Source organism: Castor canadensis, chromosome 3, assembly GCF_047511655.1.
Source record: "Castor canadensis chromosome 3, mCasCan1.hap1v2, whole genome shotgun sequence".
In the NCBI taxonomy this organism is placed as follows: Eukaryota; Metazoa; Chordata; class Mammalia; order Rodentia; family Castoridae; genus Castor; species Castor canadensis.
The window spans coordinates 165588307-165606379 of NC_133388.1; the positions used below are offsets into that span (position 1 = coordinate 165588307).

At 33.9% G+C, this 18073-nt stretch overlaps 1 protein-coding gene across 10 annotated transcripts in view; it reads left to right on the forward strand.

Moving 5' to 3' along the window:
• Nucleotides 1-18073, forward strand: part of Zfpm2 (zinc finger protein, FOG family member 2) — a 423670-nt gene that overhangs the window by 266380 nt on the left and 139217 nt on the right. For 9 of the 10 annotated variants that reach the window (XM_074069028.1, XM_074069029.1, XM_074069030.1 and 6 more), the window contains one exon: nucleotides 11382-11493. In XM_074069028.1, coding sequence (XP_073925129.1) covers nucleotides 11382-11493 — 112 coding nt within the window. Of the gene's footprint in view, nucleotides 1-10269; nucleotides 10316-11381; nucleotides 11494-18073 lie in introns of all 10 variants that reach the window. The other variant, XM_074069037.1, reaches the window with a different exon arrangement.

Sequence of the window (18073 nt, forward strand, 5' to 3'; positions counted from 1 at the left end):
GCAGGTGAAACTGCTGTCTGGGTTTTGGTTCAGTTTACCTGTGAGCAACACTAATCGAATCTAAGAAGCATACTAATTAAACCCAGAGAAATGAAGAGTACTTGCCAGCAAGCTAAGACTTCACAAAGCAATTTATGTCCCTTAGGCAGGAACATTCAGAGGTTCTGAAGAGTGGAACTGGCCTGCACCCATAAGGTCTGGCTAGACTGCCTTCTGCCCAGTTTGCAGGGGAAGGCCTCACCAAGATGTACAGTGATGAGGCCACACTGTGTCTGCTTGCCAGTGAAGTACCAGGAATCCCATTCCTCAGTTGTTCTTGTGCAAACAGTGCAGAATTAAGTGAATCTGAGCCTAAAGACATCTTGAGTCACATCATGAATTCTGCTTGTGATTGGAAACATTTATCCGGGACAAGATACAATCATCTACAAGAATGAAAGTGCCTGCAGTCATAAAAATATAATATTGAAAAGTAGTACTTGGTTTTCAGTATTTTTGTATCACTAACCAGAATATGTTCAAACTATTCCCCTTACTTGATGTCTAATATTGATATTTAGTATCTCAACTAGACTTACAAGACCTTAAAACTGCAAATGTGAGAAATAATTCACCACTAAAGCTATAAATTTCACAGCTCGAGGAACCCTGAAGATTATTAACGAGGCACCGTGCAATTAGCTTACACAAAGTGCAGCTAAGAATCATGCATAATGTAAAACAGAAACTGCTAACCACTGACTCATGGAAGATCATTTAAGCTAGTTTTCATGGACATGAAGAATTGATTTTTAACACAATTCCTAAGAAGATTCTCATTGCTCTAACATCATGGAAAGAATTCAGTTTCTTATAGATTACTAAGAGAAAAATGGAAACCAGTTCATGGTTAATGCAATTTGTAGCAGTATGAATTTGGCTAAGTTCTTTAGCTTTTTAGAGTCTAAGTTGTTATACAAAATAAGCATAGCAATATCTTTTTCATAGATTTGCTATGGAAATCAATTTTAAAAAATCATCATAGATTTTAACACATAGTTGCTGCTTAGTAAGATGTTATAAATCATCTATTAGAAAAATATGTGACTTTTTCAACCAGCCAATTGTTTGACCAGGAATTCTGCATGTCTATGAAAGCACAGTTCTTTAGGGGTAATTAGAAAATAGCTCAAATGGTTACAGGGAATAGCATTCCTAATACCACTTACACGTATCACATATATCAACTCAGTTAATCATTAAAATAACCCTACGATAAAAATACTTTTACTTTAGAAATTAAGAAATTGAGATGCAATGTAGTTAAGTAACTTGCAGATTGTCATACAGTTACTAAATGATGGGACTGTGGTGCAAAATCATCAGCTTGCTTCAAACGTACAAGTTTTTCAACTGTCTTTTGACTATTAATTTGTAAACTATATAAAGTGAGATAATGAGCATATACTTAAAAATACACATTTATCTTGGCTACATCTCACAAAGTATCATAATTTTAAATACTTTTTCAGAATATTTGTTTTATGTTATATTTTATTTAGCACTTAGAATAATTAAATATGCAAACTCATGTTGAATAGATGTGGAAGTGCATGTCTTAGCCCAAAATATACATATGAAAGATCATTGTGATTAGATTTTAGGAATGGGGGCATAGTTCAAGTGATAGAGATGCAAGGCCCTGGGTTCTATCCCCAGTATGCCAATAAAATAAAACAAAAAGATTAAACTTCAGACATACTTCTAAAAATGTAAGCCATATTTTACAGCCTTTCAGATCAGTATTAAAGAAGACTCAGTGTTTTTAACCTTGAAATTAAAGTGTAATCCTATGTTGGCATGAAGATTCATTCTAACCGTAACAATAGTTTATTAAGCACTTCTCATCTGTTGCTATACTGGTTGTGAATCTTCAGATATGCACTGTCATTTCCAAATGTATCAATCATACTCTGGAAATATAAAAAGTTTGGTAATTAATGTTTATTTAAATAACCTATGTGCATGTCATTTGGGTATTGTTATTATCCAGGCATTGTGAGCATCAAGAGGACATGGAAGTCATGTTTGTTTTCTCTGTGTTCCTTTAGTTTTGTATTTAACACATATCCAATAAATGTTACTTCATGAATAATGAATAGAATTAATTTTAAAAGTATATAAAATGATTATTCAAAAAGCAGAATAGCCCAAGTAACAGTCTTAAAGCAGAAACAGTATAGAGAGATCTAAAAGTAATTGCAGTTGGTTAGTTATAAGTGGAATGGTTTTATACATAGTGCTGTATTATTAATCTGGCAAAACTCACACCTTGAAAATACAAACCAACTTCTTCCAAACTTTAATATGATTCAAATGCAAATTAAGGCAGAACTTAATCTACTTGAATTTCTACCCAACCATAAATTTTAATAGATGATTTTAGGTTGTCATATTAATGTTATTTAAATACTATTTATGGCATACACATTGGTGCTTTTATTTCTATTTCCACTCTTTTTAAAGAATTTAATAAGATTGAGCATTCAAGAAGCAACTACTACAATTTAATTTTCTTTTATAATTATTCTGTTTGGAAAATAATCTCCAAAGCATACCTTATTAAGAAATTAAACATTTTTATATACAAGTTGAGGCTTACAGTGACCAGAGACATTGCCTCTCAGATAAAACATCCCATAGAAAATTAGTAACAATAAAATATCAGATCTGAGAAGTTTTTCCAGAGGCAGTGTTAATAAAGTTTGAGCTCATTTGATTCTGACTTTATTGCATGCTCCTTTAGTTGCCCCAGACCAACAGAAAAGCTGAACAAGGTCATCTGAGTTGGGGACACTGAGAGGGAAAGACTGTCTTCCTCCAGAGGGAAAACCAATCCTCACCAAGGTGGACATTTGGCTTTTAGTCTTCAAAATGCAAAACTAGGATAGTCCTTCTACATGAGTTGATTAGCTAAAAGTAGTTGAGAAATACCCTCATTGTCAGAATCTCAGTTCAGATAATTCAAGTGTTCATAATATTTTGTTACTAAAATATCTCACTGATTAGATACTCAGCTGAGTTTTGCTCAGCTGTTCTAACATTTTTACACTTCTGCCAACAAGTTTGTCAAGATTTTAATTTTTTGTATCTACTTTCAATAACTTTAATTCACAGAAAATCTGTCTTCCCCAAAACTACTCTACTTATCACAGTACCTAGCATATAGTGTAATCATTCCACACTCTTTTTCCTTTTGGAGGGCGATATCCTTCTCATTCCTGTTCTCATTTGCTGTAGACTTTTTCATTAATTTCTGATTTGATATCAGATATATTTTAAATTCAAAATACAAGTGAGTTCTTAATAACTTATAATAACAAATGGACATAATGCTATACATCATAAAAATAACCTGAAATTAAAAGAAAAAATACTTGGTTTAAAATTTGCTATACTATTGATCAAAATTTCTCTGTCTCTTTTTAAAGTAGAAGTTAAGATTGGATAAAATGATCATAGTAAGGAGACTAACCCAAAGTTACATTTTGTGGTAAATTACATATTGTGGTAAATTAATTCCTGAAGAATGGACACTTCTCAAGTGATGTTTGTTTTAAAATAAGTCATGAGTTGCTTAACGTGAATATAAATCTACTCCATATTCAAACTACATCAAACTGATATTTTTACTTTAACCCCATCATTTTCTCTGGGAGAGTTAACATATCCTAATACAGTCAGCTAGGTGACTTTATTTGCTGCTTCACCAATATAAACAGTAACATTTCCTGAAGTACAAGCCCAGTATGTTGAATTTTCACATATTTTCCTCTGTGCACTCAGAGTCTGAGTTTAGTTTGGATGGAAATTCTATAGTAGAGTCTTACAATGATAGCGTACATAAGCCATAAGGATGTATGAGGTCATCTTACAGAGAAGGAAGACGAGACTGTCAGAAGCTAAGTGACTGGCCCCAGGTCACACATCCCTGACCCCTGCCACAGACTTCTTTGGCAGCCTTATATAAGGAGGGCTACTCAAGAGCAGTTTACTTTTCTCCTTTCTCAGGGTTTCAGCACTGACACTCTTGCACATTGCACGAAGTGCAAGGCCAGAAATTCTGCCAGAAGCAAAACAACACTCCTTAAACACTCTGTGACTCTCAGAGCCGTACAAAATAAAAGGTTGAAGTCAATGGCTGCCAGCTTGGAGGCAGTCATTCCTCCTCGGAGCCAAATGTATGAGGGGAACAGATGAGACTGTGGGAGTGAAGTTGGCAGAAAAGAAAGAAATGAGCCTATTCTTTTTTGAAAATGAAAGTTTAATAAATATCTGGATAAAGTAGTTGTTTATTATTCATTTAGAAATTTTTCTCATTTGAAAAATGAAATATCTGCATCTTTAGTGAGTAATCTTACATCATAACATTATTTTCCTAAATACCATGAAATGATTATTTTTATTTGAAGGCAAAGAGATTGTTTTAAATAACCAGCAACTATAGAATTATTTGTGTTCGTTAACAACATCATTATTTCTTATACTGAAATTTCTATATTTAAGTAGTGACATGTTAAAATAATGTGTTCCAACAATTTTGAGAACTAAAAGCAAATATACCTTAGAGATAATGATTATTTAAATTTTTGGTTCACAGAGATAAAACTGTTTGACATAAGGAGTATAGATATAGTAGCCAAGAATTCTATCATTTTATTTCACACTCATTTTGTTTTTAAAGTCTCTTATCATGCTTGAAATCCCACATACCACAGTCAACTTGAAGACATTTGTTAGCAGAAGTTCTCTGGAATTTCAGTCTTTTGCTATCCTTAAAGGATATTTTATAGAGCTGAACTCAAGAAAAAGATGATTATAATGAAACCTTCCTGAGATTTCCATTCATAAATCTATTCTGTGCCTAATGACATAGTGTAGTAGGCTTTTGCTACACCACATCACTAGTGTCCTTCTCATGTGTTTTTCATGTATCTTCTAAATTAAGAGCATGCTTAATTGCTTTGAGCTTAAATTTGAAAATGTTTTTCAAGAAATGCAACTTTGATAATGTTTCATGAAGTTGAGTTTTGTTAGTTCCCAAAGAAAAAATGTAGATCAAATAATTTTATTTAGAAGTTTCCTTAGTTACTTATTTAAAGTGGTAACACACACACACACACACACACACACACACACACACACACACACAGAGACATACTTTGGTTTTAAAAACACAAAACAAAAGGAAGTCCGCAAATCTCACTCAGGTACATCCTAATGTAGTTCAGTGCCCATTCTATTCTTCTAATGTGAACACAGGACATTTCTAATTATGTCTGAACACTTGGCATTAATCAGTCTTGGAGGATATTTGAGTATTATCTCTGAGAACCTGTTTTTATATCCCATGAATCATGTCAATCCTACAGAACCACTTAGATTGACATTCTTTAGGTAGTTCAAAATGGTACCTTAATTTTTGAAAGAAAAAAAATGTTTTTATCTTTGTTTTAAGGTTGTGCTGGAAAAGTGTACATGTGGCATTTACAAAAGTTCTTACAATATAACAAATATATCATAGTTAAATTCACCCCCTCCATCATTCTCCTTAATTTCCCCTCCTCACATTCCTGGAACAGTTTTAACAGGTATCATTTTTCCATTTACACACATCTGTACACATTATTTGCACTCTATTCACCTTCCCACACACCCTTTCCCCACCTCCTACTCACTCCCTCTAGTACTAACTCCCCAAAAGGACCTGTTCTGCCCTCCTGTTCTCCAATTTTGTAAAAGAAAAAAAAATGACATTTTCATTTGTTTAAAATAGCTACACAGGAAGTTTTCTTGTGACATTTCCATGTATATATGTATTATAACCCGAATTGATTCATCTCCTCTATTTTTCTTCTTTCTACTTTAGTTCCCTTCTTATGGTGGTTTCAATAGGTTTAAAAATTCTGTATTCCCTCTTGAATAGAGAGTACATCAACCATATTCACCTTCTTAACTTCCTTAATTCTGAAATTTTTATTTGCTTGTTACTAAATATATCTTGTAAAAGAGAGACTAGAAATAGGTATGAATTATTAAAATGGTAAATTTTGCTAAACAAGCTTTGGAACCTTTCACCTACCACCCAATTATGGAAACAATACACTGAGATCCTTCTTGTCACCATATATTTATATAATCTCATGGTAAAGACATAAGAGGTTCTAATGGCATTTTGTTATATTTCCTAAACTAAAGTAAAGGGAAGCAAGTTTTTCTATCAAATAACACTTTCATTTCTTTCAAAGGATTGTTAGTGGCAAGGTCTTCTTATAGGCAAGGTTTTCTTACGACTTCTAGCTCTTCCGAGCTTTTATTTTAGACATTGCCAACAAGTTTTTCCAGCAAAACTTGGAATCCCTAAGACACATTACGTCACTAGTTTCTTGGGTTAGAATTCTCCCTTATTCTTTACCTTTGGGCTGTCTACTTTTATCTCCATTAACCTTTTGGCTTGACCATAAACATTTATTGAAGGCTACCTCCTTTGTCGGTCCAGTAACTCCAAAGGTTAGTGAGAATTGGATGCTAGTCTGACCTCTTTTATCCACATTAGATGATTCTAATTATTCCTAAGAAGTGACACTTTTTGACCCATTTTGTCCTTGTCAAGTTTGTCTAGTTGTGGGCTGTCTAAACGTGAAACTCTGGGTTCAAACTGTGTCTAGGAGTGCAGATTTTTTTTTTAACTTACAATGTGGAGCCTCAAAATCTGCACAATATTTCTTTTTTTAAAATCCTGTTTAACTGAAATTGAAGACTCCTGTTATGTACCTTGAATTGATTTATTATTGAAACAGATAAGATAAAGTACAAACTTTAGCCTGAAAACTGTATCTCCATAGATTATTTCATAATGGAAACAAAAAAGAAAAACTCTGTATATGATCATAAACTAGGGTTTTCTAAGGTCGCTTGCAACAACAGCTTTTTACATTAAAATGTTCTTTTTCTTTCTCTTGCTACTATCGTGGTCACCTCATATTATTTCATTGGTCAAGTAAAGTCACATAGTCATAGCTAACTTTAAAAGCACTCTGTAAAAGTGAAGAGACAGAAATAATTGATCAATTACACTAATCACTATGACAGCCCTGAATTTTTGTCTTGACTTCTGTGATAATCCCTAAAAACATTACCAAAGCCTGAAAAATAGTGGGGTTCAATAAATGTTTTTGACATTTTAGTTCATTCATTCACAAAGCTATTTAGTAAAGATTTGATGTGCATCCTTCACATGTCAAATCTCTTTGATTTATTCCTTTGTTTCTCCTTCCCATGTTAGAGACTAATGTGATAGGATAATTTTACCATCTCATGATCCTACACCTTAAAATCATCTTTAAAATCACTTTTGCCAAGCAAGGTAATATACTCATAGACTGCAGAGAATTAGGGCATGGCTATCTTCGGAGGACCATTGTCCTGTTTACCACACCTTTCGTATCTGTTCTCTTTTCTCATCATGTTATAAAAATTGTACCCTTTATGGGGTGATAAATAAACATGCCTTGTGTTTGAAATCAGGGAATTAAACTCCATGAACTTTAAGTTTGCTTCTAGATTTTAACATTTTAGAATTTTTATGAATCTTTATAGAGACATGAGAAAATGAACTTAATGATCAATGTGGATATTATTTCTATTTTCAAACTCATGGATTTTTCTGGAGTGTAGATTTCATATAATCCTGGCTAACTCCTTCCTTCTCACACTTGGTAATCTTCTTTGAAGGCAGTCAATCTCTACAAAAGTTGACTTCTTCAGAAAGAAATTGACTAGCTTCCTCAAAACTGTAATAACTGGTCCCTGGAGATTTTTTATCTACTTATTTACTTTACAGCATGAGTATAACTTTCAGTAAGACTTTGCTACATTTTTGCTTCTACTTCATTGATTTGGAATAGAAGAAATTGTTTGCCCTTCAATTCAATTTCTTAATAAATCAAATTCTACCTATGTCCAGCCATAATAAATATTTGCTAGTTTTAAAAGGCATAATGCTTAATCTATCATTAAGAAAAGATTTTAATAAACTACTTTGATTTGAGTCTCAAAATCAACTCCTCATAAGCCTTAATGATTTGTAGAGAAAATGTAATTACTTAACTCCTGGAGGAGTACAAATTAGAAACCATTCTTCAGGTAAAGTACTTACTAGTCGACAGATAGCAAGTACTCAGTAGATGTAAAGCACTAATATTGTTTCCTGGTTTGCCCAGAACTTCCTGATTTTAGTAACGAATATATAGCCTCCTGGGAAACTCTTCAATTCCAGAAAACCCAGGATGGTTGGTCTCCTTAAGAGTGGTAGTGTTTAGAAACAAAGCTTAACATAGATGTTGTTCTCTTCTACCAGCTATTTAACCTAAAGGAAACTACTTAATCTTTCAGATTTGATTTCTTTGCCTGAAAATATATATGAGGACTATGTAGGTAAGGTAAGTATCTAACAAAATGCCTGCACAAATAGAATAAATTCAAGTGCCCTTACTGTTCCAGATTTTAAAAATTTTGTTAGTTTCTTTCTGCCCATAGAATTAGTCACAAAAGGTTTTGCCTAATATGTAAAAGTCCTTTGATCTGTTTTAATCCTTCCTTCCAGACAAGTATGCTATTATGTCGTTTTTAAAAATAATAAAATCAACAATGATATGATGATGATTGCCAACACTTTTCTAGTGCTTTCGGCATACCAGGAAAATTTCTGAAGATTTTATAAGAACATAAACCCAGAGTTCCAGAATTATTCACTGTTGTGTACATATACTACTTTCTTAAATATTGCTTCAGAATTTGTCCACATTATTCCCAGCAACTGCAAATTCTTCCCGTTTATCTTTTAATATCTTGCCGGAAGTCGCCTCTCTGTGATATCTCTTGAGACTCCACAGGATAGAATTTCTTCCTTGCCCTTCATTGGCCCCAGACAATTTACACATTCTTTAACTCTTCCTACCATGATCCTTTTCTCATGTTATTAAAACTTAAAAAGTTTATCTGTATGTGACATCAAAAAAGACTTACTCATATTCCTAGCATCCAGTATAAGATTGAATTTGTTTACTTGTGAATTCAATGGGGTATTGACAAATCAATTGATTTACTTTACACTAAAAGCGTCCCTAAAGAATTTAAGTGATCAATCTCTGTTTTTCATATTACCTATAAAAAATTATAAAAACTGAATTATTCTGTAAAAATTCATGTGGCTTTAAGAACTATGGAGTAAAGAGCATAAATAATTTTTTCTTTTTTTTAACTCATGAAAGATTTTAACTGATATTGATGTACATCTCATAATGGTACAGCATAAATTTGATATGTTTTCTACCATACATTTTTTGGCACAATGTATACACATGTAAATAAATGTAAAGATGATAAAATAAAAGGAGAAAAAAATTTTAATGATTATTTCTTATAAAATAAGATAATCAGTAGAAATAGGGCCAGCTGCCTGTTTAAAAATCTATTGTTTAAATTAGAAAAGAGTGAATGGTACAAATAAGACCACTAAGTACCTCACACAAGGGTTTCTCAATGGCTGTCTGTGACTTGTTCTGTTTTTCACTGGAGATCTATAGACTTAGACATGAGGATTTCCATGTTTGTCCAATAGAAAAAATAGTGAAATATGCATCAAATGGTAGGCCTAATATTTGATTTGATCTGGGCCACTCCCTTTTCAGACTGAACAAATGTGGTTTTTTTCTCTAATTCTCCACTGAAAATGAAAATAAGTAATAATGGTTGATCAGGCCAATAAAACAGAATAACCTGATAACATCTTTGCTTAGATTACTAAAATATATAAATGTAGTATAAAATCTTTCCTTTCTTACAGTACTTTTCAGATAACTCTTTTTCTATTAAAAAACTGCTGACTATTACGATAAACACTTGAAACGTTAAGACTAAAATGGTCAAAATATGAATATTAGTGCACCAAAATTTATTGAATTTCATCTGGTTTATTACCTCTTCTGTTTTAACATGTGAAGTCATTTTTTCAGACTTCTTTTTAAATGTATACTTTATGGGTGATTTTTTTTTCCATTTAATCTTGTATTTTATGATAGTTGTTACCTCTTACAATATGACTACTGCTTCAAGAAATGGATCAGCGTTTATTTTATGTGTCATTTTTAATATGGCTTTGCAGTTAACAATGATTCAGTGTATCCTGCACCATCATTGTTGTCCTGATGTGGTTAAATGTTTTTTCAGAATCCTGAGAGATCTGAAGTTTCTGGAGTACACACAATTCCTCCCGGTGAATACTTATTAATGCTAATTTGGGAAATTGGTGATAGCACATAACACGGGGAAAAGTCCCAGAATGGGCTGAGATTCCTCCAGCAGAAACATATCTAGGTGAAAGTTCAGTTCAGAAAGTACCTTGAGACCCTGGTATTGTACTCTGTGTTATGGTTTCATGATATTTGATAGGGAAACCTTGGACTGGCAAATGATAAAAGTCTGAATGCCAGTTCACTGTGACTCATCGGGAAACACCGTCTTGCTAAAGCTTACACTTATTTTCCTCCCCAGTTTACTTCCTGCCTTGTAAATTTTTTAAAGGCAAAGAATTTGAGTACAAGAAGTCCAAAATGCCAAATCTTTTGACCATTATATTTAAGATGTGACTGAACATATTTCACTGGAATGATAGCACTTGTCTCCCTGCGTCTATGCTTCTCGAAGCAAGGGATGTCATGCTTTAGTTGCTCTGCATTTGAATTTATTCATGAGTCCTCTTTTATAGTCTTTCTGGAGACAATGTATGGTTTTATTATTATTTCAGTTACAGTCAGACTCCATATCCACAGTTCGCAAAGAGGGCCGGACGGGTTTCATTATTCATTCAGACTAAGTTCGTCCTCTAATATAAATGTTGCTCAGCATAGAGCTTTGAAATGGATCCTGATTCTTTAAATTCTTTCCTGTCTGTTTCAGGAAATAGTGAGATCCTGTTGATAGTGAAGTACAATGTGTCTAAAGTTCACTTCTAAACACTCTGCTCTTTGCAATGAAAGTCATCTGCATTCCCTTTATAATTCAGAGCCACAAGAGATCTGTTTAATCTTGGAGATCTGATGCAGTATCATTTAGGAAAAAAAAAATCCTTGATAATAATTCACCATTCAGATTAGCGAAAACAGTAAAGCCTTACAGCTTCTGTCGTCTTAAAAAGATATCATGAGATGGGGGAATAAGGACTTGGATTACGGTTTGGGAGATTTAGTTGTTTGTAAAAATAAAATGGTTAGTAGAGTTATTATTCAAGTTTTTAATCAATGAAGGCAAATGGCATCTGTTTGTTATCATTCTTTCTACAGAAGACAAAGGCTCAGGTCCCAATGGTGCTGACTGCTGGTCCCAAGTGGCTGTTGGATGTGACTTGGCAAGGAGTGGAGGATAACAAAAACAACTGCATTGTGTACAGCAAAGGTAAATGAAAGATCATTTCTCTTTGTCTTTGCAAAACTGCACCAGATAAGTTGAAAGGGGAGTGCAAAGTATAATGTCTGTAGCCTGTATTTTCCGCAAAGCCTTCTGATTTTCATTTCTGTACAACCTAACCACAACACGTCACACCATTAATTACTTAGTGCAATGTACATTTACTTAACCCTGTGTTCTAGCTACTTGACTAGTCTCCTCCCCTTGCTCTGAGTTTTATGAGTGGCCAGGTTTGACAATATTCCAGATCCCCTTTAGGCATTATCTATCAAAAAGTAAATTCCTTTTGCAATTTAGCGATTCATGTCAAGGTGCCTTCTGCAGGAGGCACTGCATTCCAGACAGTGTCTTGAAATCGCGCATGGCAAGAGGAGAGCTGAAAATGAAGCTTTTGCAAAGACCAAATTCTTCCCCATGGTGACTTGTGAAGGGCAGGAGGCAAACAGGCAAGAGGAAACCCATAGCTTGCAGGGCATTGCCTTTGATTTGCTCAGTGTGACATCAACCTAGACTGTGTTATGTAGCTATGACACCCCAGCTACAAAAGAGCTGCAGGTCCATGATGATACATCATGAAACTGATCCTCCCTGAGACAGGACTGTCCTCATGTGTGCTGGAGTTTGGGAATGCTTTACTCCACCTTCATGTTATGAGCCCTAGCTCTGTACTCGTACAATGAAACCTGTAATCTCATTTCTTTGTAAACATTATAAACCTTATGCTTCTCATGTTTAATTTCTTTCAGCTTTTTTTTTTAAGCAAACAGACCTACTGAGATCAAACATTTATTTGCACATTGAACCTAGGAACCATAAAAGCATACAAGGGAACATGCAAATAAGCACCCATATCAATATATTAACATATAAAACACTAATCATAACATCAAAGACTCTTAAAAACTTGCTAGAAACAATTACAACTTGCTCCTATAATCATTACAATTTGTACACTTATAAGAGGATTGCCTCAAAACTACTGTAAGCCTTTGAAAGTTGAAACTCTGGAAGAGGGAATTTGCAAGCTTACCAAAAAAAAAAAAAAAATCTACACACCAGAATCTGATTATATTTCTTTTCCTTCCATAATTGCTGGTCCCATATCTAGAAATTTTCTAACCTGAAATATCTGTGGTATTCTGGTGGGAGCTTTGTAGCAAAAAGGGAAGTGAGATTTTTCCCTGAATATGTCAATATGACCTACCAAAGTAAAAAGAAATAGTACGGTGAATCAGCTTACCAACTCTACATTCAGACCACAAAAAATAAAATAAGATATATTGCAATATAGGTTCAGTTGTTCAGAACAAATCTATATTGTATAAGAATTTATCGTCATTATGGTAACAAAATATGAAGGAACCATGACATTATCTATTCCTCTGCGTTGATCCAAATAGATTATATTTTTAAATTAGGAATTATTTTGGGGAAGATAATTTTTAGATAACAAACATTATAATTCCATAGCTACTGGAGTACTTTAACTTGAACACATTTATGCCTTTGTATTATGATTGGCTATTCCTCAAGCCTTTTGTCAACAATTGCAGGGCAATTTATGAAAGTTTATTAATCAATGAATTAACTCACAAAGCACGCATTGAGTCCAACTATGGGCTAACCTTGTAACTTTGATAGTCCCAACTTATTAAGCATCCCTTGAATTTTCTCCTTAATGTCCCCATACCCAATTATATGCACTTCTGTCATTGTTTTGAACATTGCTTTGTTGTATGATCTTTAGATTATGTATCCAAGAAAAGCCAAGTAAAAAAGTTAGTTGTTATTGCCTTCCTTTCCCACTTACTGTGTATTTACTGACAGCAAGGACTGTGTGTCTTAGTCATGTTCTATCTTTGATTTGGCGTGCCACCTGTACACATAAAACATGAAATAAATATTGATTGGTTGATTAGATAAACAAATAATGAATGGTTGTGAGACAGTAGACTACACTTCACATAATATATTGATGAATGATATAGATTGCTGATATGCAATCACTTTTTTTAGCCTGCAGATGGTAATTTGACGTTGTTCAACTTACAAGAACAGTTAGTATTGCAGTCCAGATACCAGAATTGCAGTTACCACTATGCATATATTATGTAAATTCACTCTCATTTAATACCACCTATGAGGTAATTAACCACTACATCATTTTACAAAAGATAAATAAGAGAATTGAGTAGGTAAGTAATTTACTTTGATCACTTAGCTAGTAAATGACTGTTTAACTTAAGGTCTGAGGAGCATGTAATAAACCATGTTTTCTCTGCATGAGGTTTTAAAAAAGCTAACTGAGACAGGTTGTGTTTCCCTCATTTTACACATGTGACAGAGAGGCATTTTGATTATCTGTGGTCATGGGAGGCTAACAATGGGACCATATTCTAATCCAGGTCTTGACAACTCCAAATCCTATATTCTTTGTATTGGGTGCATCTGCCTTTCCTTTTGTTACTGTTAAATGGTAAATAAGCCACCTCAAACAATCAGGCTTTATGCCTAAAAATTACACAATAATATAATATATATATATATAATATACATATTAAAGTGTGACACTTCTCAAAAAGTATTCCATGTAACTCTAAGATTATGATGAGTTCTATCACCCTTTCTTCATATAGCAACCTCTCTTGAAAACTCACAATGTGTATTGTTATTAATACTTCATTAAATAAACACTAAGTCGTTTGACTATATTTTTATTTCTCTTTTCAATGAATATCTATTGGAACTGGTGTTGCTTTGAGTAAAAGATTAGAAAATACTGCTACAGGCCTCTCATTTCCTACATGGTCTCTAGAAATCTGAGGCTCATTTTCAGTATTCAGATGGCTTTGAAGGGAGGAGACATCTCACCCAAAATGTATCCCAAAGTTCTGTGAATATCATGCTATCCTGGCATTCTGCTAGTGATCATTTAGTCCATGAAGAAAAGGACCCCAAGAAGTACTCTTACCCAGGGACCCTTGAGCTGTAAAGTCTTCTCTCTCCCAAGGCTGAATGTGCAGTAAGCCTTCTCAAAACAAAAGGTTTTAACAATTTAGATTTAACAGGCATTGAGTAATTTGAACATCTGTAACTTGTGAGGCATTTTGTAATATCTATGTTAGGTATTATTTGGGACTATTTTTTTTTCAATTGATAGATACTCAGTTGAAATTGGCTTGTGCAAAAGCTGTGTGTGTGTGTGTGTGTGTATAGGGGTGTGTGTGTGTGTTAGAGGTACTGGTATTCATCTGCTCATATAACAGATTCCAGGGATATTATGAACTTTAGTTCATACAGTTCTCAAACTTTGTCCCCAGACCACATCTTTTGACTCTTCTTGTGTAGGTCTCATCTTCAGATAGGTTCTCTGGTGGTGGCAAGTTCCAGCCTTATTCTACTAGCATATTAACTGAAGTGAAAAGAGAGCTTTTCTGGGTTTCAACTGAGGCATATAACATACCAGTCCATGAAAGAATTTCTATGACTCTCACTAGCAGACCAAAGTCATCCTTGAACACTAAAAAAGAACCCCATTGTGAGCCAATGGGATGGAGGAGAAATCATTCCTTAAATGAAACCAGGGGAAAAATGAGGGAAAAAAATGACATTTTTGCTTGTTTAAGATAGCTACACATATAATACATATATATACTTCCATTTATATATGTATTATAGCCCGATTTGGTTCATCTCCTCAATTTTTCTTCTTTCTACTTTAGTCCCTTTCTTATGGTGGTTTCAACAAGTTTAAAAATTCTATATTCATTCTTGTATAGAGAGCACGTCAACCATATTCACTTTCCTAACTTCCTTCTTTTACCCTCCCCCTCTTGCATGTGATCTCCCCTTAGTGTGATCTGTTTTTCCTAGTATTGCTGTATTTGTATTAGGTCTATATTCCACATATGAGCTTTTGACTTTCTGAGTGTGGCTAACTTTACTTAAGATGAAGTTCTCTAGTTCCATTCATTTACCTGCAAACAACAAAATTTCATTCTTTGTGGCTGAATAAAATTCTATGGTAGAACAGGTTCTCTCTGGACTGGGGGTGGCGTTGGTACTGGTAGGAGGGGGAGGAGGTGGAAAATGGTGAAGAAGGATAAATATGTGCAAATACTGTGTACACATGAATGTAATTGAAGAATGATGCCTGTTAAAACTGGGGGGGAGGGGAGGATGAAAGAAAATGGTGGAGGGGATGAATTCAATATTTGATACATTGTAAGAACTTTTGTAAATGCCACAATGTACCCCCACCAACCAAAGCAATTAAAAAATCTTCAAAACAAACAAACAAAAGGAATCAAGAAGTTCTTGCCACAGTGGTTGCTTGATGAGCTAATATCCATTTACTCTGATGCGGCAGGCTTCCTCATGTCCCAAGAACTTTCACTAAGGATGAAACTGAAATTCCTTATGCTACAATTGTAGTCTATTTGTTTTCTAGTTAAAATCTTAAGCTACTTATAAATTCTATGCCAAAATCATTATTACAGTGACTGGCTATCTGAGAACATATCAGTAACTATTTACAAATAAAATGTAAATTACATATGGGTAGCATTTTATAAAAATGTCTTACTTGTGAGATTTTTATAGTATTTTCTTATAGGATAAAGGTAGGCCACATAGTGCATTATTACTATTATCAAGACACATCCTTGCTTCTGAAAGTATTCTTAAATTTGGCTAAGTAACAAAATTAAATGTAACTATAAAGCTTTAATTTCCTAGGTATACATCAATAATTATTACAAAATCATATTCTATCACTAAGAGCTATTTGACAGGCTGCTATCATCTTGTTTTATCAAAGAAAGATAAAGCAGACAATTTGGCATTGACATTCTAATCTGATATGCTTTTTTTTCTGCCTCAATTGTCCCTTGTCATTCCAGAAAATAATTAGGTCATCCAGACACTGAAGGAACAGACTTGTTGAGTCTTCTATTTTTGTTTTTGTTTTTTTTTGCCATTATTCTCAACAGACTCCAAATAGATAATTCTAATTTACTTATCTCCATTGGAAGCATACTAAAAAGCCCCATGCTGTAGTTAGAGGGAGCCCTGCTACAGGAGAGAATGATCACCAGCCTGCCCACTTATTCCTGAAATCCACCCCTGAGCACTGTCTGTCTACTTCTTTCCTTTACTATAGTCTCTCATGTTCCTTACTTTCTAGGGTTAGTAATGTATGGAGACTTTTTCATATATGAAAAAGAAATAGGGTACTTAGACTTTCATGTTTTGAGGTACTTAAGTCTTTAGTTCCACTCAGTTCACTTCAAATCAGAGATGACTAATTATTTAGCTTTTCTTGGAGTTGTTATTTCAAAATAGCCATTTTTTTAGGTCTCTATATTAAGTAATCATTGTCCATCAAAAACATGAAAAAATGAGCTGGTGGAGTAGCTCAAGGTATAAGAGCACTTTCCTAACATGTGTAAGGCTCTGAGTTCAAACCCCAGTACCACCAAAAAAAAAAAAGAAAGAAAGAAAAAGTATCAATCAGCCCTTATTTCCCCCGTACCACAGATTCTTTACATATGAAAAACACAGTATCAATGTTTAAAAATATATATACATATACATATATATGAGTCATATTTATCTTCAGTAAATCACTTACCCCAATGTACTGGTTTTCTAAGCTGTGAAAAGGGAAGAACAAAAGCTACCTTGAAGAATATTTGTTGAAGAAGCACCTACACACATGCCTGCATATGTTATGATAAATGATTGCATGTGTTATGTGACTGATTATCTTATACTTAGCTCAGCTGGCGTTTGTGGTTACAAATCAATGAGTTAAGAGAAAATGAAGTCAGGTCTCTGTGTTACGTATATTTGTTTATGCAAGTGTGCAAGAAAATGACCATCTGATATTTGATTTATAGTGAAGAGTTCCATAGGCTCGTCTCTGTCGCTTTGGACCAACATGCACCTACAGAAATGTGTCTTAGAATCTGAGACCACAGGACACTATTGGGTTGTCTTTCTTGAGGGTGTGATATTTTGACTTTTTTTTTGCTGGTGATCAAATCCCGGACCTAGGCCATGCTAGGCAAGCACTGTAGCACATCCCCAACCTGATGTTTTGATTTTAATGAAAATCCTATATAAAATACTAGTATAAAGATGAAAGTGGTAATGATATTGATGAAATGATAATAGTGGTTGTCATTTATTGAGTTTCACTCTAATCACTTATAGCTTTTTCTTATTTGCCATTACAACAAACTCATGATAAAAGCAGCACTATTTCCATTTTATAGATGAATAAACTGAGATTTTAAGACATGAAGTAAATTCATGGCTATACAGCTCATGAGATGAAGTGTAATTCAATCCTATGCATGTGGATTTCAATTCCCAAGGAATCCAGGGTTGCAGGTTACTGCTCATCTTTACAAAAAACATTTTTTTCATTCTTTGACTTTGAAGAAAAAGTGTTCAAGAACTAAAGGTATCAGTGACAGCAAAACTTTATAATTCCACTGCTGCTTCAAATACCATAGCAATTTAAAATCATGTAGAAGTCTGTACATTAATCTCAAAATCATTC